This window comes from Rhodamnia argentea, chromosome 5 (genome assembly GCF_020921035.1).
Source record: "Rhodamnia argentea isolate NSW1041297 chromosome 5, ASM2092103v1, whole genome shotgun sequence".
Classification (NCBI taxonomy): Eukaryota; Viridiplantae; Streptophyta; class Magnoliopsida; order Myrtales; family Myrtaceae; genus Rhodamnia; species Rhodamnia argentea.
In genome coordinates, this window is record NC_063154.1 from 4,757,728 (window position 1) to 4,777,394 (window position 19,667).

The 19,667-nt window shown below is 43.2% G+C and overlaps 4 protein-coding genes across 6 annotated transcripts in view; 1 reads left to right on the plus strand and 3 right to left on the minus strand.

Annotated features, from left to right (window-relative positions):
- Positions 1–19,667, plus strand: part of LOC115749848 — a 469,397-nt gene that overhangs the window by 334,454 nt on the left and 115,276 nt on the right. The gene's annotated exons all lie outside the window — the stretch shown is intronic.
- On the minus strand, positions 1,806–4,339 carry LOC115749792 (GDSL esterase/lipase At5g03610-like). 3 transcript variants are annotated; one of them, XM_030686765.2, is made up of 5 exons: positions 4,142–4,339; positions 3,825–4,005; positions 3,450–3,724; positions 2,564–2,900; positions 1,806–2,090 (listed from the first exon to the last, which is right to left on the minus strand). In XM_030686765.2, the coding sequence occupies exons 1-5, from the start codon at positions 4,220–4,222 to the stop codon at positions 1,882–1,884; spliced, it is 1,083 nt and encodes a 360-aa protein (XP_030542625.1). In that variant the 5' UTR covers positions 4,223–4,339; the 3' UTR covers positions 1,806–1,881. The 3 variants fall into 3 exon arrangements, with proteins under 3 accessions (XP_030542625.1, XP_048135100.1, XP_048135101.1); XM_048279143.1 differs by having other exon boundaries at positions 3,825–4,001; positions 4,138–4,339; XM_048279144.1 differs by having other exon boundaries at positions 3,825–4,001; positions 4,141–4,338.
- LOC115754744 (organelle RRM domain-containing protein 1, chloroplastic) lies at positions 5,558–9,475 on the minus strand. The gene is made up of 9 exons (XM_030693894.2): positions 9,051–9,475; positions 8,854–8,951; positions 8,379–8,613; positions 8,198–8,295; positions 8,034–8,099; positions 6,656–6,745; positions 6,190–6,258; positions 5,986–6,092; positions 5,558–5,885 (listed from the first exon to the last, which is right to left on the minus strand). Exons 1-9 carry the CDS (start codon positions 9,392–9,394, stop codon positions 5,808–5,810), a joined length of 1,185 nt encoding a protein of 394 aa, XP_030549754.1. The 5' UTR covers positions 9,395–9,475; the 3' UTR covers positions 5,558–5,807.
- Positions 9,864–15,417, minus strand: LOC115754731 (hippocampus abundant transcript-like protein 1). The gene is made up of 14 exons (XM_030693867.2): positions 14,837–15,417; positions 13,128–13,239; positions 12,685–12,797; positions 12,480–12,602; positions 12,219–12,391; positions 11,982–12,057; positions 11,595–11,681; positions 11,369–11,449; positions 11,255–11,287; positions 11,079–11,132; positions 10,941–10,982; positions 10,506–10,584; positions 10,337–10,407; positions 9,864–10,208 (listed from the first exon to the last, which is right to left on the minus strand). Exons 1-14 carry the CDS (start codon positions 15,053–15,055, stop codon positions 10,053–10,055), a joined length of 1,419 nt encoding a protein of 472 aa, XP_030549727.1. The 5' UTR covers positions 15,056–15,417; the 3' UTR covers positions 9,864–10,052.

The following is a 19,667-nucleotide window of genomic DNA, read 5'->3' on the forward strand; positions in this document are numbered from 1 at the left end:
AGTTTCAAAACTAAGCATAACCATTACATCAAAAAGCGCCTGAGTTAATTCTAATTTTCACACACACACGCACGCACGCACGCACGCACGCACGCACGCACGCACACACACTAGAATCACTCACCTCCTATTCGATGCATAGTTCAATTCATTCATGCGCCCTTCGCATTCTAGAAGTCAACCATGAGCCACACACACTAGAATCACTCACCTCCTATTCGATGCATAGTTCAATTCATTCATGCGCCCTTCGCATTCTAGAAGTCAACCATGAGCCACTCCCGGTCCAGGCTCTCTAGCCCCGGCAACCACTCCCCGCCCTCATCGAACTAGATCATTACGTCGACCTCGCTGGCCCTCGCCTCTAGCCGGTCATTGGACCTCGACGATCGGCTAGAGGAAGAAGGAAGGGAAGGGAAGGGAAGGAAAAAAAACAGACAAAGAAAATCCATAAAATTTTTTTTAAAATATTAAAATATTATTAAAAATCATTTACGTTAGCACCGACCACGCTACGTCAGCGATTTCTCATCAAAATTGGCCCGATGAACTGAATTAGTATAACGCAAAAGATTTAGGACTCAATTGACCAAAAAAAAAAGTTTAAGATTGAATTGACACAATTATAATGAATTTAAGAAATTTTTTTTTGTAATTCTCCTTGTAAAGAGATGAATAGTGTAAAAAGTCAAGAAGACCGGGATGAGAATCATAGAATAATTCTGGATAACGTCCGGAAAAAGGGACATGATAATTGGTGAGCACAAAGAAGCAGATATTATTCTCATGCATGCAAGTGCACACCATGAACATTATTCAAATACTGGGTGAAATTCCCCCTTCAGGAGATAGATTCGGGCCAGAAACGAAAGAAGAAAACTGCAACTGTGGCAATTCAATCAGGGCATATATGCACGCCCCAAGTGGCTCTCTCTGCTTCATTATATATATCTCGGTGGTCCAAGCTCATCAATAATCACTTCCTAACCGAGGAAAAAAAGGGGAGATGTCAGGGCTGTCGAGTGCCAATTGTCAAGTCGTAGCCGAGGCGGCGCCACCCCGCCTCCTCCGCGTGGAGAGGAGGCCGAGCTTCGGGACGAGGAGGTTGGAGACCATTCAAGAGGAGGGCGACACCGGCCAGACCCAACATCATCATCATCAGGTCGGCCGCAACAGCTCGAAGCCGTCTGCTGCTGGTTTTGGCCCTTTGGCCAAGGCTGATTTCCCTCCTAGTAAAAAGCAGAGCCCCTCCAGTTTTGCTGCGGCTAATTGATGGGAGAAGAAAGGAGAAGTTCGTGTTGAATTTTACTGATGATCTTTCTGGTCAACTAAGTTGCATCCGATATTGATCTCTTCTCGTTGTTATCTGTAATTTTTACCTAGTTATGGAGACAATTATATGCTTCGAATAATGTGGTCCCTGTTTTCTGTTAAAATGAGAAGTCCCATGTTTTACACTACTAAAATGAGATCAGGTGACAGGAAAAAGCAGTCCCTTAAGGCACAAAAACTGTCCCTAATCATCATTAGCGCAAGGAATCTTGCCGGCCGCCGACATACGCGGTGCCGCCACAGACAACTGGGGACGGTTTCGTAGAGCCCGTCCCTGAATTCGATTACGGGGTTAATGACAGTGACTACCCTTCTCTCCGGGGACAACTTGCCCGCCTCTAGACCCTTCAATATTATGCATGTGTTTCTGGCCAAAAGTGGTTGATCCAAAGGTCTAATAAGCAGCACAGAAGCTCATTACATTTGGTACTCGATTTTCATACATCAGTCATGATGGCCATTCGACCCAGAAATCGGCTAAAAATTTTGGTGCGGCTTAATCGGTAGATGATTACTCATACATAAATGCATATCTACCGTCTCGTACCATTACAAAAGATGGTGGAGAGAAGAACCCAGAAAAGAATAAACGGCGCGCCAACCGTACTGAGAAGGGTGGATGTTGTCCCAGAAAAACGAGGTCTCCGGATGGTCGCACACCACGTAGTTCTTCACCCCTTTGTCGCCTACGCTGCCACATGAGTAGCCCGCCGTCATACCGACGCAGCACGGCTTCAATGGATTCTCGCTTAACTCGCCTGCTTTCAATGAAAGGAGGAGAGAAAGGAAGGTGGAATGTTAGCTAGCCATCATCTGCTATTTTGGTACATTTTAGTCCGAGCTATCACAATCCAACCAAATCGGCTTGTCTCTTTTCCCATTTTTTGGGGAGTTTTAGTTGGTTGAGTTGATGATCCTCATCTGTCACTCATTTAAGAAGTTAAGAATGAAATCCTAAGTGTCCTTCTTAGGAACAGTCCTGTGCTGTCCGGATGTGTTGTGGCACCTCGCAACAGATGAATCTAAGTTCAGTTCGAGTTACTTTAGAGCATCTGACTGGATCACGCTCTGGCTTTTGAAAATACCCTATCGGCTGGATTAGAGGCTAGAACTAGAAGCCATGAATCATAAGTAACTGGAGGGAGATTGTCAAAATCCATGTGGAGATGATCTTAAGAGAGTTAACCCAAGGAGAATATCCAAAGAAAGTGCAAGTGATGAAAGTTAATACCCGATCGGTGTCGCAGCATATCAAAAGCAGAGATGAAGGCACTGTCGAGGTCCAAGACCGTAAGGGCGGACGACGATGACGACAAACAAGACGACCCCGTGATGCTCTCATTCGTCTTCAGCTCTTGCAGAGACTGGCGCAACTTGAGGTTGTGCAGGCGAGCTATGGAGTCCCACTTTGAGCTGCAGTTCTTGAACGAGGAGACAGCAGTGAGCTGAGGCAAACACCCCAGCGGCCCCAATGCGGTGACCATGATCTTGCCGACTCCTAAGCCTCTGATGCGCTTCAGGTTGTGGATCAGCTGGTCGATGACCGATGCAATGAAAGATGGTAGCTCCTGTATCGTTCAAACGGCGAGAACATTCATAAGCCATCCATTTCGATCGCGAGGCCGGAAAGTTTCCATATCTATGGCTATTCCAGGGTCTAGACCTCGCTGTCAGTAAATATCGCTTAAAACCGGGCATCTCATACGGGGATATATGGCACGGGTCGGATTATCAACGGGGATAACACTCGCCGCCTCATATAAGAGTAAATTTGAAGCTTAATAAGTCACGCAAATAAAAGTTGATAAGTTACTATGAAAATTTGTACTTTGCAAATTAGAAAATAAAACTTACCAACCCGAAAAATAAAATTTCATACTTGGTTTTTCACTGAATGATAGTATTATGATTTGCATGGTTGTTAGGAGGTCAAGTACCTTGTGAGTCCAAATTTCCACAATGGCAAACCTAAATTCGAAAGTGCGTACGCAGATGACCCGCCACCATACGTTTTAGCAATCAACGCAGCAATTCAAGCAGCTCACCAACTCGCCCGGATTCAGCAATGGCATAAATATTTTCCTCCAAGCAAGAAAAGGACATGGAAACGAACTCACCTCGGGCTTGCCCTTCTTCATAGCGAAAGCGGCGTAATCGTTCCCGGCAAGCGACACCAGAGCAACGGAGGAACTGAGGTCATGTTTGGTGTACACGTTCTGTTCGACGGAGCTCTGGAAAAAATCGATTTGGGTGGTCATGTTTGGCTCTTTGGCCATGGTGTCGAACACGCCCGTCCCTCCATATGCGAAGTTCATCCCATGTTGCAGCACAGTTTTGTTCACGTGGTTTCTCAATCTGTAGGGGTGAGGAGACTCGATTCCGAAATATGATGCTGCCAGAAAGGAAATAAGAAACAACAATGATAGCGAGAATTTAGAAGAGGAACTTTGTATGGTGCAGCTAGACGCAAATTTGGAAGATCAGAGCCTGACCGACGTAGTCGGTCAACACAAGGCCATCGGAGAAGCGGCCGGACGGCTCCCCGGGGAAAGTGGAGCCGTAAGGCGGGACCCACGCGACGCTCAACTCCTCAGTGTTCCCGGTGTCGGCATAGGAGTCCCCGAAGACGAACAGCAGCTTCGGAGGCGCCTTCTCCGGGCCACCTTCTGCAGATTACATACCAAATGGGAGCGAAAAGCATAGAGACCGTCAGGAACAGAAGTGGTTTAGGAATTTGAAAAGATGCCATGAAATGAAGATGAAGTCACATTTTCTTTGATTAATGACCTGAAGAAGAAGGAGAAGAAGAAGAAGAGGAGACCCAAGGAAGGAAAGACGAAGAGCAGGCGAGGACGAGACAGAAGAACAGCAAATCTCTTTGCTTCTCCATTGAAGGTGTTTTGGAGAAAAGCAGAAAATGATCTCTAGGGCCACGACCTTATATGAGCCACCCCCTCTTGAGCTGTAAATGAAAGACAAGAGGACTAGAATGTTGCCGTTGGGTCATCGCCCTGTTTTTTCAAGTGCAGCATTGCTGGACAAAACTGAGATCGCTACGCCTGTCGTGCGTTCATATTGACGTGGCATATCGGAAGTGGTTAATTAAACAAGTGGTCGTGTACGATACCCAATAACGATTCCTCATACCATGGCGAAAATGAACATCTTAGACAATGTTTTCTTGAAAATAATCACTTCAATCGCTTGAAATAATTAGCCGACGAAAAATATCCTCATCGTGGACGACAACCTATGTCTATTATACATTTTCGTGGGTGACCGAAATATTTCTTTCTTTCGTACTTAAAAACGACAAAAGCCGTCATTTTTAGAGAAATATTCTAAAAACCCATTTTTTTTTTTTTTTTGCGGAAAACAATATCGGGAATGAAGGCGTGCGTTTGGCAATTCCTCTTTCTAATTCGATCCACCATGTGCTGGCCCGATCCGAGCCGTAGAGTCCGATGGGCTCCCGCGCGGAGCCCGCAGTTTCTTTGGGGGATGAGATCGCTCGGTCTCGACGAGTGGACCAATCATTTATCTTTGGGAATTCCTTCTCCAAACGAAGTTTTCTCGGCAATCGTAGAAATCCAGACTACCTTTGCCTGTGAGACGACGAGCAGCAGATGCCACGCATCGGTCTTCCAACAAGATGTGGTTGAGCGGTGTTCGGACTAGCATAGTCAGGGGAAACCGTGTTTCCTGGTCAGGCGAGCAACTCCAGAATTCACTACTACTTGGGCACCAAATTGCTTCCGGAATGCGTCCGCTATGTTCCAAGTTTAGTAAACACTCCTGACCGGATTCATCTTCTTCTTTTTTCTGTTTGGCGAAAACAAATGTTCATATGGCGAGCAATTTTTTGTAGGCAGCTTTCCAAGGGTTTATTGCCAGGGAGGTGTAGTGCCCGGCACATGGAAGAAGGGATGCCATTTCCGGCTACCTTCCAAGAACCGGTTTTTCCATGTATATTGAGCTCCCCCTGCGGCGAATGTAGAAGCCCCCTGAATTTCTACATACCGTGCCCGGCCCCTAATGGTTGCAGGGGCATGCATTCACCAGCTTCTTGCCAAATCTGGAGGCTGGAACATTTCCCTTTCAACATTTAACAATACCTCCACCATTATCACGAGTCATATTAGTTCGATTTTGGCTTCTATATGCATGGTGACTAAAGTGTAATGCCATTTGATCACTATTCTACGACACTAATCTTAAACTTATCTTCATAAAATCTGCAGCATGAATGGGATCTGATGAGAAATAAGGAAATTGTGTAAGTGAAACACACGCAGTCCAGGCCAAGAATGTCATGACTCAGATGTCTAGCACAAGATCAGAATACAACCCAATTGCCGCTCACGATCTTCATAAGTATCTGCACTATGCAGGCATGATGCAACAAGAATGTGAATGAATCGACAAGCCGGATGGAGCAAAACTGTTATGAATGAGTTCAATGGAACTCAAGTACCTTATCTAGTGTGGCTTTTACTGTGGCGGGGTGGGTTACTCTTTGCAACATCGACGACTATCATCCAACCATTGATGATCTGCAGCCATCACCAGGCAAGACTCAATCATCCGTAAAAGATATATGCACAAGCACAATTCACATAATAACTGAACACGAGGAAGTTGCATTAAATCAACCTTGCCATTCATCTCTTTCAGTGCTGCACTAGCAGCTTCCTCTGTAGTATACTCAACAAAGGCATATCCTTTCGACCTTTTTGATATCTTGTCCATTATGATTTTCACTACAGGAGAGAGATTAATCAGCCCAAACATGCTGCCTGATCACCAATGAGACAAATTCGAGATTATCATCAAGTCGTTGGGAGTATGAAAGAGTACCTTGAACAAGTTCCCCAAAGCCTTCAAATGCAGCACGTAATGTTTTCTCGGATGTGTAAAATGAAAGGCCTGTTAACCAAGAAATAGCAAAGAACCGCATTCATGAAGTAATAAGGCCGAAGAACACTTTGGACGGCGGTTAAATGACTAGTGAACAGGACCCACGTATTAAAACTGATAATGCTCCGACAAAACAGAGGTTTCGTTGTTGCAGAAGGTATTTGAGGTCATGGTAATGCCTTATGATAGTCAGGCCCAACACTCGCATGATCCAAAAAGCTCTCGGTGAAAATTTTCAGTTCTTTCATTCAATGAGGACTTTCTGAGTTTCAAATAGCAGGAAAGTAGACATGATCTATATACATCAGAAAGAATTGATATATCTACATTCTACATCAAAGACGCGGAAGATTCATAAAATCGAATGACAATGAAACACATAGTTATTGGAAGATTTGCAGCTTACCAGTTACAAAAAGTTTCTTTGTTCTTATGGGGGATGTATGATCTGCTCCAGAGGACGCTGCTGAACCCGTAGCATTCTGCAAATTGCTACCTAAGAAGGACAAAGAATTGGTGCATCAGCTAAAATGTAATGTTCTGCTGCAACATTGTGCATTTTGAATCAGAAAACGTGACAAAACTATGTTTGCAACCGTCAAGTTTTTCTACACGTCATCATCATAAATCCAAGATTGGTGGGCTAGTAGTGCACTTGGAATCAGAAAAGTGGAGAAACTTTGTACATGATGATCGAGTTCTTCTACACGCATCATTTTGAACCCAGAATTGGTGGGTTGATCCGAAAATCACTCTCAAATGAATTCCTATTCAAATGGGTGTCGATGGGGTCGTCATAGCCTCATCCCCACCTGCCTAAGTTGAACCAACCTAATTCGCATCGCTCTGCTGTTCTCTCCTATGAAATCTGAGCTTATAAATGAACTTGCTATGGATTTCATCTTAAAAATATCTGTTTATCCAGAAATTGACTTCATAAGACAAATTAATACATTTCAAAACACCTCAAATAATAATGTCATGTTAATTAAGCAACATCTTCAAGTTTGGGACTTCAAGTCATTTCCAATATACAACCAATTTACCATCAGGCTTAAAAATTAAGAGACACAATATTCGAGCAAAGTTTAACAAAACCAGCTCTGATATTTCATGATCGTACTATCAATCAGTATTTGGCACAAACAAATCCCCTTGGAAGATACTATAACCTAGACAGAGTCAAATACTCAACTTTGCAAAAGCATTTGGAGTGATAACAAATTTGGTAATTCTACCCCACTAGACCAGAAACCAAACCAAATCAGATCCTGAACTTTCCTTGGATCCAACTAACTTGTGCATACTCCAATAGAAAAGCTCTAACAGATCCCCTATTCTATATAGGAATTGCTTCTTCATGGAGCAGTTGTTCAAAAAACAGGTTTATCAAGAAATTGTCGAGGGAACTTTAGGAACAGTTTGGCTTTAAATCAGCTGCCAGATTTTTTGGGATATGAACAAAAATTCCACACAATAGATTTAATGAAAGGATATTTGGCACAATGGGGTCTTCTCTAAGCCAATTGATCTCTCTATAATGACTTTGGTTTCAAAAAGAGCTTTGTGACGGCAAGAACCAAAAACTCAAAAAGAATGGGGGTCCTCACTTCGGCGTTCATCCAGGTTCCCGCAATAGAACTGAAGAGAAAAATGTCAGCTCCTTAGAACCAAAATGCCGAAGAACGGTTAAGGTACTAAAAGGAAAAGGACGTAACACACGTAGCTTCACTTCTAAGAACACTGCAGAACCAAGTTAATTAAGAAAGAATAAAAGTTCTAACCTCCATAATCCTTTATCTCAGATTCATAATTCTCATCTGGTTGAACGGATAAAATGCCAGGGATATCTGAATCACATTGGAGCAACTGCTCGGGAGTTAGAAAGACAGCAAAGAGACACAAAAACAGTATTTAGTAAAGTGAGGAGTCAGGAGGTTGTACTCACCAGCTAGCTCTCTCGCGCATTCTTCATCTATTTCACAACAGAAACCATAGTTGGATAGCCAGGAGACGTGATATATACACATCTGCGCATCCTTCTCACTGAGAAATATGGGATTCGGTCAGGGTATCACAGCAAAAAAAGACTACTGAAAGTGGGTTCATGCTCAATGGCAACTACTTACTTCCCAAGAACCTTGGCTAATATTTGAGCATAATAATCGACCATCTGCGCCTTAGTAACCACTCCGACTCCCGGTTTGTCCATCTGAACAAGCCAGTGTTTAGTAGTCCCCAGCGGAAACAGCCACGGGCTTCCGATGTTCGGGTCAGATAAGTAATTGGGTTGCCTGTCTGAGTAATCCTTTTTCAATGGTATATGATCCGGGTCAGGCCTAACTGCTAAGACTCCAGGTATGCCTACACCATAAATACGCGCATCAATCAGACACTCCTACCTATCAGGAACTTGTACTAATCATAATTTGGTGGGTACTCCATGGATAACTGGGATTGCGGTAGACACTAACACAAGCACAGTCAACACAAGACCACTTAAAGGCAGTGACGCGCTCCGGTGCAAGTTGGGGCGCATTTCTATTCTTTCTAAGGAGAGAATTAGTACAAACAGAAAGAAGGCAAAAAATGGAAGGCGCATACGGGCGAGCTGGCGAGCCGTATCTTCATCGACCTGGCAACGAAATCCGAAGGGGATTTCACAGGAAGCGTCGTATATGCACATCTGAGCATCTCTCTCACTGTTCCAAAAATCCAAGCACGCGTATCATCAAGCCAAAACCAACATCAGAAAGCGCGCCACACCGGGACGAAGTTGAGAGGCACAAAAATAGACGTACCTGCCGCGAACTCTCTGGAGCATGCCGACGTAGAAATTGATGACCTTGGGCTTCGAATCCAGCCCTGGCGGAGGAACGTCGGTGGAGACCAGCCAGTGGCCGAGCTCCCGTAAAACGCAATCGGAAGAGAGAGAAGGGAGAGGACGAGAGGACGAGGAGGAGGAAGCTGCAGTCGAAGAGGTGGAGGAAGAAGGCAAATGGCGGCGAGGAGAGAGAGCGAGATTGAAGTTGAACGAAGTGGGGGAAAGGGTGTGTGGGGGAAGAAAGAGAGCCTTGTTGTGAGGCCGTCTGAGCGGGAACGAGGCGGAGACGGCGACGGCTACGGCGGACGAAGCAGCGTCCATGGCTGCTGACTACGGCGACATAGCACGGACCAATGAAAAGCTCCTCTCTCTTTCCTGGATATATATTGTTCGTGCGCGCGATTTTACCTCCAAGCGTTCTCCTATGTTTATTAAAAAATGTAATTACAAAAATGGTCTGAACTTGGCTCAATAATTACACAAATGACATCTAAACTTCAACCCAATATATAATATGATATTTAAATTTTTAATTTATTAATATTTACATTACACATTAGGTCAAAATTTAAGAATTACACTAAACAAATTCAAAATCTAAGACGATATTTCATGTTAAGTTAAACTTCAGTAATCATATTGAACAAATTAAAAGTTCAGAGATCATATTATACATTAGATAATAGTTCGGGGTTCATTTGTGTCATTTTTCATTTTCTTTTTCATAAGTTCGTTAATTATTCACGGAAAATAAATATTTCCACAAATGCTGGACAGAAGACTTGCAAAATGAAATTGAATCGGGAGTTGACTAAACCAAGGAAGATTCAATAGATTGACAGTGCCATCCATCCTCCACAAAGAGAGAAAGAACAAGTGAAAAAAAAAAAAGATGGAAAGTTACAGCAAAACTGACGACAGAGGTTGCTATACTCAAGGGACATGTACAAATTTGTACACCTTCCTCTACGGACAGGGACTACGTAGCTGTACAGTTGGGGTCTTGTCGAGTTCGATCTCGGCTCGAGCACCGAGTACCACGCAAGAGCGGCGCTTCCAGGTCCTCTGTGTCGGGCATTTCCTGGCTCGGGCTCTCTTCCGGTTTGAGCAGGCAAGCATAGCACAGAGCTATTACCTGATGCAATTGCAAGCACAAAACCAGCTCTACTTGTTAGCAAGGTATGTTTGTGTGCGCCTGACAACAGATGTTCGGGAGCGAGCATGCGCCCCAGAGAGAGAGAGAGAGAGAGAGAGAGACTTCACCAAGCAAATAGACGCGCACACGATGCTAAAGCCCTTGCAGTCGAAAGGGGCATTGCTCGAGAGGAACCATGCTGGTCATCATTTTAGCATCGAATTAGCCACCAAAGGGAAAAATGCAATTGTCCTGGCATTACTAGGGAAATTTCGGGGTTGGAGAAAAGCATCTTACAAGTTAATGGACTCATGGCGAGAGGCGACAGCAAGCTCGCTATGGACTGCACACCAGCAATGAATCCCTGCGCCTTTCCCTGCAAGGGCACAGGTATCTCCCGTGAGACCTTCAGTCATTCACCTAGGGAAGTTACGCATGATTCATCGCCAGTATGACGGTTCAACTCGTGGCGCAAATTTGACTGGATGCAGTAAATTTTTCTGTTCATAAGCAAATTATAGTACCCGGTTCTGTTTCTCTATAATCCTACTGAAATCGGTAAGTTACCCCAGGACTAAGTCATGAGTGCCTTCCCTAGCAGATAGATTCGCCAGTCTATTGAGATTTATTAAGTTCCATACAAATGGTAGATGAAGAATCAAAAGCAGCATAAGCTTTCTCAGAGATCAAACAGCAGTCTAACCCACAATCAGATTGAGAAGTGTTCCTCACCTGATCAGCCGAAGTTGACGCTTTCGAAATGATAGCATACGTCTGCACATGACAGGTTGACAGCCAAAATGATCAGACAACAAGAAAGATGTCCTGCCATGAACAGAGGAGGAAGTTTGAACTACAAAAGGCACTTACAGAGGGTTTGACAAGTATGTAGATGACTCCAAAAGACGCACTCAAATAAGGAACCTGCATCATGGGGAAATATCTTCTTAAAGTGATGAATATCCTCCCCTGTTTTCGGGTCGCAGAACTTCTACTTCCTGGGAGAGCTAAAACTACAACATCAAATTTCAGACAAGTTGACATACCCATGATGCCCATGCAAATCCATACAGCAGTGCCTGAAGAGGAAGCCATCCAACAAGACCGTTATTTTATCGCCTTGAGATATGGGGTATAACTTCAGATCCAAGATGACTTACATATGCAATCGATGAGAGTAAGGCTGTACATAGTATCACTTTCTCCCCGACCAGAGGATTGAGTAGAGGAAGCACCACCATCTGCATGAGATGTAAGTATACCGAGTTTAGTCCGTTCCAAGTTAAAAGGCTATCAAAAATTGTCTCCGGCATTGATTCCTATGAACACAAATCTAGCTGACTTAGCGATAAACAAATGAATAAACAAAATGCGAAAAGGACGAACCTGAGAAACTATTGAACCTATCCCCACCATCATAAGGAGTTCTGAGAATTGGTTCTTGTTGTAGCCAAACGCTGCCTTGAGATAGTACTGCATCAATGGAAGGTAACATATCCAGTATTTAGACTTGGCAAGAATCGGATTAGCCAAAGAAAATCTTAGCTCCCTAAATTCTCCAATCCTCTATCCTCTTCTTGATACATTGCTTTCACATTCGTTCACCATTCACCCCTATGTTCAAACAGGTGTCACCCCTTTCGGAGGCACAATTTTATCAATTCCAATAACATCGAGGACCTCATTTATAAGGATGATATGGATCAAATCATATGTCTAAGATTATCAAAGTAAGACGAAAATTCGTTGGAGAGAATTCACATGAATCTTTACCAGTAATACGCTGCTGATACCCGACATTCCCAACTCGTAGAAGAAAGAAACGAGAGAAATGCCTCTAAGTGCAGGGCTGCAGAGAAAAATGAGAACCTTTAGGCACAGACATAACATAACCATGATTTCTGCAGATACAACAGTGTGGATAGACCGAAAATTACTTGGTCAAGATCAGAAGTATTCGGGACCATAAATGCATTAGGAATAAATACGTGGCTGATTAGCCCGATGTACCTGCTTACGACTATTGTCGCTGCATTTCTCATCGACTTGTATCTCCTATGCAAAACCTTCGCTATCTTACCCAAACTTGATGAATCCGGGTCCTGCTTCGGAGTAGATTTCACCGTCTCACTAAGAAACAGTTGCATGTAAACTGGGCAAAATATCAGCAGCACTATGGAAACCTGAAAGAAGAAAGGCACCAACATAGTAAGGAAGACCGGTATATAAAGCGCGTTCATGAAGTGGAGAAATCAGGTTACATCATCATACATCAAAGATGTACTTCTCCGGAAGAAAACGAGCCAGCATGTTTCCAAGGACATGGGAAGCAGAGAAAAGACCTGTTATCCAACTAAATGCCGCAGCTCTCTTGCTGTCCTCGATGACGTCGGCCTACTAGAAGGAAAAACCGCGTAAATAGTAACACCCTCATACCAAAATCTGCAGAACGGCAGAATCTCAGCAATATGCTTACCGCATATGCAACAGAAATGCAGAATATACTTCCTTGACTTATGATGTAAGAAACCGTGCGGATCGCATAGTAAGCATACACAAATTCCTTCGACTGCTTCATGGCAAGAAGAGCTGGCACATGAGTGTAGATTTAAGTCATTGATTTGTGAGAAGATTTCTCTTTTCTAATATCCTGCATATCTAGATAAAAATGAATGAACCATTTTTAATTAGCTTTTGGCTAATCAAGATGGAATGAGGGTTCTAGTTTTCAGTGTTTCTTTATCCCTTATGCCAATTAATCAAAGGAAAAAGAACGATCAAAATTAGCGACATGACATACGATGCGATCGGGGGGCATCATGTATTTCCTTACGAATAACTTGCAAGAACACTGCCTTGGTTTACCTCACAGCAAAATGATGTGGAAACTTGCAACACAAAATGTACTTCAGTTCTTACCGAAAGGGAAGATGGTGGTCGATACGGTCAGAAGGAGCATCGGCTTGCGCCCGCATTCGTCTGCAAGCTGACCCAAGAGCGGAAGCACCACCATCTTGAACACCCCCACGACCTACAAAATAGGAAGAGGAAAGCAAGCAAACCATAAGTAAACGAGCTTCTGAGGGATCTTTTTGTGATCATCCGCAGCCATTCTCGTTCTCACTAGTTCTTCGGATTAATGACCATGTCCACCGGACAGCTAAACATCATCCAACCGCGAGGCCATCGTTCCAAGAGCATTCGATATCCAAAATTTCATGGATCCAACATTGTCACTCTCAAGATTCCGAATACCGTAGTTCGTGCCGTAGATGAACGAAAGATGGAAATGCTGATATGAACAAAAGCTCCGTGTAAAGAGGCCCTCTTGATAAGATAAACAGAAGCTCTCTCTGTACAGGAAAGTGGGACAATTTAGACCACTTTCTTGTTTCTCTCTCAACTTTTGAGCTTTCGGGACAAATTCCTCAGCCACATTCATGAGCTTGACAGTCGCGCTCTTTAAGAAAAGTTGTGGCTGGCCCAACCTTTGAGCCGATGGACGAAGATACCGACCGACCATCGCACCCCACTCTCGTTTTCAATTACTTCCTTTACTGCACAAAGAAAGCTACAGTTCTTGTGGACCATATTACAATCAAGTGGTCCACTTGCTGCCGAACGAACGAAACAACCCAGATGAAAACTTTCAGGTGCATGCGGAAACAAAAAACCGTTAAAATTCTAGCGTCTAACAAGAGGAAAGTTCACCCAGATGAGCTCCCCCAGGTTCTGGCCGGATCCTCGTAGAAGCTCCAGGCTTTGAACAAAAATCCAGGAGTTGCACATACGACGGAATTCTCCAGAGAACAAACGAATGAACAAAGTCAAAGATCCCTCCGGTAGGACCAGCACCTTCTTTCTCTTTTTTTTTTTTTTTTTAAGGTGAAGCAAGTTTTTTATTCCATTAGACAAATTTTATTCTCGCAATAATATACCGTCCTGCACATAATCTCTTTTCAATTACGTAATTTTCTTTTTTAAATGCTTCATTGACGATACTGAGACGGTACAATCTCAACCGCAAATTTATACACATCTTATCGCGTGTTTTACATAAAATACATATTATTTAAAAAATCACAAGCCAAAAATAATTTATAAATTATCAGAATATCGAATTAACAGTTTTTTCTTTCTTCTTTTTTCCCGCCACGTAATCAGCTAATTTAGATAGCTTGTCCGCGTCTGTCCATGCCGTTGTCGTCTTCTTGACGAAAGCCCGTTCATCAACATCGCATTCAAAAGCACGCAAACGCCGAAACCATTTTTTTTTTCCTTTGTTATTTCCACAAAACACGACGTCTTACGTCGTGCAAGATCTTCGGCCCAAATCGGATCGCCCCATTTTGTCTGGACGCGGGATGATCCGACGACGCACAGGCGGAGCAACTTCTCACAGACGAATCTCAACCGTTCACCGGAACTTTCTTGTCGGTCCCATAAGATGACCATTAAACTCGAGTCAACCAATTCAATCGTCGGCTTGCATGCGCGCACGGTCGTGTTCGAGAGGGACTAGAAGGGAGGGAGAAGGAAGGGAGAGAGACGCAGAGCCGTCGTGATGAAGCGGAGGTGCGAGGGAGAGGTGGGGGGAGGGGGAGGAGTTGATGAGGTTTTGACCGTACCGTCTGCTGGATGCCGTTGATGTAGATGGCCTCGGGGCAGGTGGACTGCCCGGGGCAGAGAGCGGAGGTGGTGACGTCCACGAGGACGGAGACCGTCATCTCCTCGGCGATCCAGTGCACGCACAGCGGCAACAGCAGTTGCACCAGCGGCCTCAGCTCCCTCCACCCCCCTCCTCCGCCGCCGCCGCCGCCGCCGCAGCTCCTCTTCCCCACTGCCATGTCCTCGGCAGTACACCCTCCGATCAGATCAGACTGGCCGCAGTCAATTCTGCAGAAGCTAACAACCCAAACGCTTCGTGCTCAAGATGCAGATGAGGATGGGGATGAGGTTGGTGAGGATGATTGGTCGTGGTGAGAGGCGGAGGGAGAGGGGAAAGCGCGAGTATAAATAAAGGAGGGAAAAGCGAGCGAGTGAGCAGAGCATGGAAGGGCGCGTGGGGGCGGTCGGCGTTCGTGTGCCGCCTACTCCTCGGCGTGTGCTCTCTCCATGCTCCTCTTTCTCTCTTTCTCTCTCTCTCTCTCTCTCTCTCTCTGCAATGGCTGCTCTGCAACTCTCTCTCTCTCTCTCTCTCTTCTAGAGACAGAGTGGGGGAGTGATGATGAGGTTGCGTTCTTCTTTCCTTTTATCCTCGGCAAGCTGAAAATAGAATTTTTGGGGATTGCTTAAAATTTCGTATTTCGTACGACTTCTCACAGAAAGTTTAACTTTTTTTTTACCTAATACACGGACGTCCCGATCACAAAACTGAGTTTTAGATGGTATTAACTCTTGTATATACGACGTCTTTATACGTAGCTACGACAATCCGTCGTCGTATTTGAACGGTCGCGCCATACAAATGCTCGAGCATTTCCCTATACTACTCTCTCTTTCTCTCTCTCTCTCTCTTAGGCGGCTTGTTCCTTTCGATTAGCAACATAGCTACGAGGAAATTAAAATCTTCTCCGAACTTTTGCACTTCCGTGCCATGCCTACCCACGACCATGTCCACGAAAGCCGAAGTCGTTCGACTTTGTTCGTGTCGGAGGTGCGAGTGTCGAGCAGCCTAAGCGTCGAAAAATTGCATGTCTTGCGAAGGAAAATTTATTAATATTCAGGTCATTTTCAGCAAAAATAAATTACCATTTGTTTCAGAAAAAAAAATTTAAAAATAAATATATTAGATGAGATGACCACGCCTTAGCGTTTAATTGGACTTATGTGGATAGATGCTAAGTCGTCCAACGAGTCACATTGCAACATTAATATTACAAGACGTTGAGAGACCCACTTCGACTTTTGATAGTGATATGTTGCTGGACACTTTTTGAAGGTTTCCCAACCGAGGTGTGATCTGGCAGACTATGCACCCACCACGCCACCTGCCCTTTCGAAAATAAGGGAAAACAACACAAAATGAGTCACGGAATTTGGATTAGACTGACAATGCGGTATCTGAGCTTTTAATTCGATGCAATCTCTAAACTTTTGATAAATATTTCATAAAATCCTTGCGATCGTTTAAACAATGATGGTGTAAAGTATTATTTGCTGAGTTTCGGATTTTTTTTTTTTTTAAGTTATGAGTCGGCATATCCATCTATTTTATCTATCTACTTTAGAGAAGAGGAAAAAAATTTAGGGTATTGACATGCCGATCGTCATTTGAATATCTTTTGTGGACACTTCGGGTGTAACTTTTTCTTTTTGGTCAACCGTTCAAATTTAATAGAAAGGAAGCCACGATAGCATATTCAGTTCAAAATGAATCGACAGAAGGACGATGTTGAACATTTTTCATATGGCTGGGGGAGTGGATTGAACATTCGTCAATACTTCAAGGACCATATTGAACAACGATTAACCAAATTTGATAAATCGGCCATATCTTGGACCTGTCTTCGGAATGAGATACTCGTCAACCAATCGCCACCGTGCGTCGGCGGTCGCCGATAACATGTCCATAGTCATCAGTAAGTTCTTCCATTGTCGGCAACTTGCCTATGATCAATCACATCAGACTTGTCACTCCATTCAACGTTGGATCCAATTCATACTCGTCCCTTCTTTTACAGGCGGCTTATCCTTCGAGCAAACCGCACCTTCGCCCGCGTGCAGAGGGCCGATTCGTCCATGTTCATAGCCGGTTTCCGTCGTGTCGGAGAGCCATGACAACGACGGTCGAAATAGAAAAGGAAAAAGGAAAAAGGGTAAAGGAAAAGGCATGTTGTGAAAAGAAAAGAGATCGAAATTGCATATCTTGAAAGATCATTTTTTTTCTGTTAATTAATGTGGTGATTATCAGTGTAAATAAATAACCATTGTTTAAGCGTTGAGGCCGACTTCGACTTTTGGGATAAAGCGAATGTTGGGATCTCGTGGACGTGCACCCGCCGCCTGCTTAATTGGATAATGATAATCTTACTAAACGATTAAGGTGCCTTCCTTTCGCAAAAAAATAAATAATTTGAATAGCGTTATTAAAAGGAAAATATGATCGCTTGAATCGCTGAAAAATAATCAATCGATAAGGCTATATTTGCTTTGCAAAAAATGAATGATTTGGAAAACTTTGCTCCTAAGAGTGATGGTTCACATCGCATGTAAAAAATGAACAAATGAAATGAAAACATTGACACATAAATTATTGTCGATAATGGAAAATTTTCTCGTTGATTAATCATTTCAACCTATACGAGCGATTGTTCTCGGAAAAATGAATATTTTTTTCTCGAAACACAAACGGAGCCTAAAAAGGTTTTCATTAGCAATAACAAATATGTCGAAGTGTTTCCGTTCATTCTCTTATGGGAGCGATATAAAAGCGATTACTTTTAAGAAAATTTTTAATTTTTAATTTAAGAAATAAGCGAACCCTAAATTTGCCTTCATTTGCTTGGGAGGTGAATAGCCTTTTTCCAAAAGATTAATCGAGAAAGGTGAATATGGTGGGCAATGATGAGTTGCAAGGGTTGGTGGCCTTTTGCTTTTAAGCTCTACGGATGCTATGGAAATCCAGTCTTCACGTCTTTTTGAGAGCCACTCGAGGGACTAGACCAGACTTTTCAAAGTGTTGATTTTTTTTTTTTATTATTATTGTTGTTGTCGTCGTTTTTGGGTTTTTCGATTAGAAAAAAGGGCGACCGTCCAAAATTTTTGAAATGCGCATTCGATTCGACGAGACAAATGGTTTTTTTTTTTTCTAGGAAATCAAATTGCACAACACAAATTCAATCTCCAATCTACTTGGAATTCGTCTCGTATCCTGTCTTATGTTACGACTTCGAATTGCCGGCATAAAGTGGCCAATGTTATTACCATTCGACTTCATTTCCTGCGAAGAAGAAAACTAATTCACGCTGGGGTTATGAATGGAATGAGTTCATGGGAGGCGTGATGGCTATCATTCGACTGCTTTGTTCGACGTGCCAAGTGTTAAAAGTTGCCTAAGCATGGACGTAGCATACCACGCTAGTATTTTTTTTTAATTGTTATGGTCATTGTCGTTGCTAATAAATTACCATTTATTCGACTGAAAATATAATACAAACCCGGATAAGATAGCGATGCATGAGTAATAATCGGATATGTACGTGGATAGACACTACAAAGTCTACCGATCAAAATGCGACGTACTTGTTTTAATGTTGATGTTCTTTGGGCCGTCTTGAAGGTTCCCACCACCACCGCCTCTGAAAAACAGTCTTGCTGACAAAAATTTGCCTTCGCTTGCTTGGAAGGTGAACACTCTTTTGTGTCTTTCTCTTTGACAAATCGAAAAAGGCGAAGAGTTGGGAGATATTTCACACGGGAGTTGGGAGAGCAATGATCAATTTGCGCGGGGGTTGGTGGCCTTTTGCCTAAAGCTCTAAGGAGGCTATGGAAAAGCCAATCTAGGAGCCTCTTTTTTTTTTTTTTTTGGTTCTTTTTTAAGGCACGCTTTGCATGAGCTTCCCCACTAAAGCTACGTCCTCGCGAAATCAATTAATGAACACGATTCGATTCGATAGGAGAAAACTGTCGATGTGACAATTGATGACGTGATGGCGGTTTGATCAACACCAACTGTGCCATGTAGAGTGATCGATATTGCGTCGGTCGTGCCGCGTAGGATGATAGGTGTCTGCGTCACCGATTTCCTGCTAAAGTTGATTGGAATGACTATATTATAAAAGATTTAGGACTAAATCAATCAAATTAAGATGTTAAAAATTGAATTATTTGACGTATAATTATTTTAATATTTTTTGGAAAATTGTTTTTATTTTGTTTTTCCGGGAAACCAAAAAAAAAAAGAGAGTGGTGGGGTTGGTTTGGAAGGTCTACTGTAGCGTCGACGACTGATCAACCACAACTCATCTAAGCGGTGAAAGGAATGCAAACAAAAGAAAGTGGGAGGATGAGGACGAATATGACGACCATCACGACTGACGAGGATCTTCAACTTGGTTTAAGCCGGCCGACATGATTTTTTCTAATGCGTTTCGAAGTTAGCTCTTCCTTTTTCTTTCTTCTTTTTCTTTCTTGCGTTTTTTGATTGGAAAGGAGGACTGTAGTGGAAGTTAGTACGATGTAGATTGGAAGGAACTAGACACGTGATTAGAATGCGATCTATTTGGAATTTAACTTTAACATCGCCGACTTACGGTGGGGCTTGGAGTTTGTCGGCCTAAATTGCTCTCTTTGAAATGACACTAAATCACGCCACCGAAACGATAAAGCATTATGCGACTGGATAATATAAATTATTAGTCAAAAAGCAAGAGGTTGCTTAGCACTACACGAAACATGTCTCTATTTGATTGTTCCTACTACTATTATCATTATTACGTGGGACTCCCGAAGCCGAGT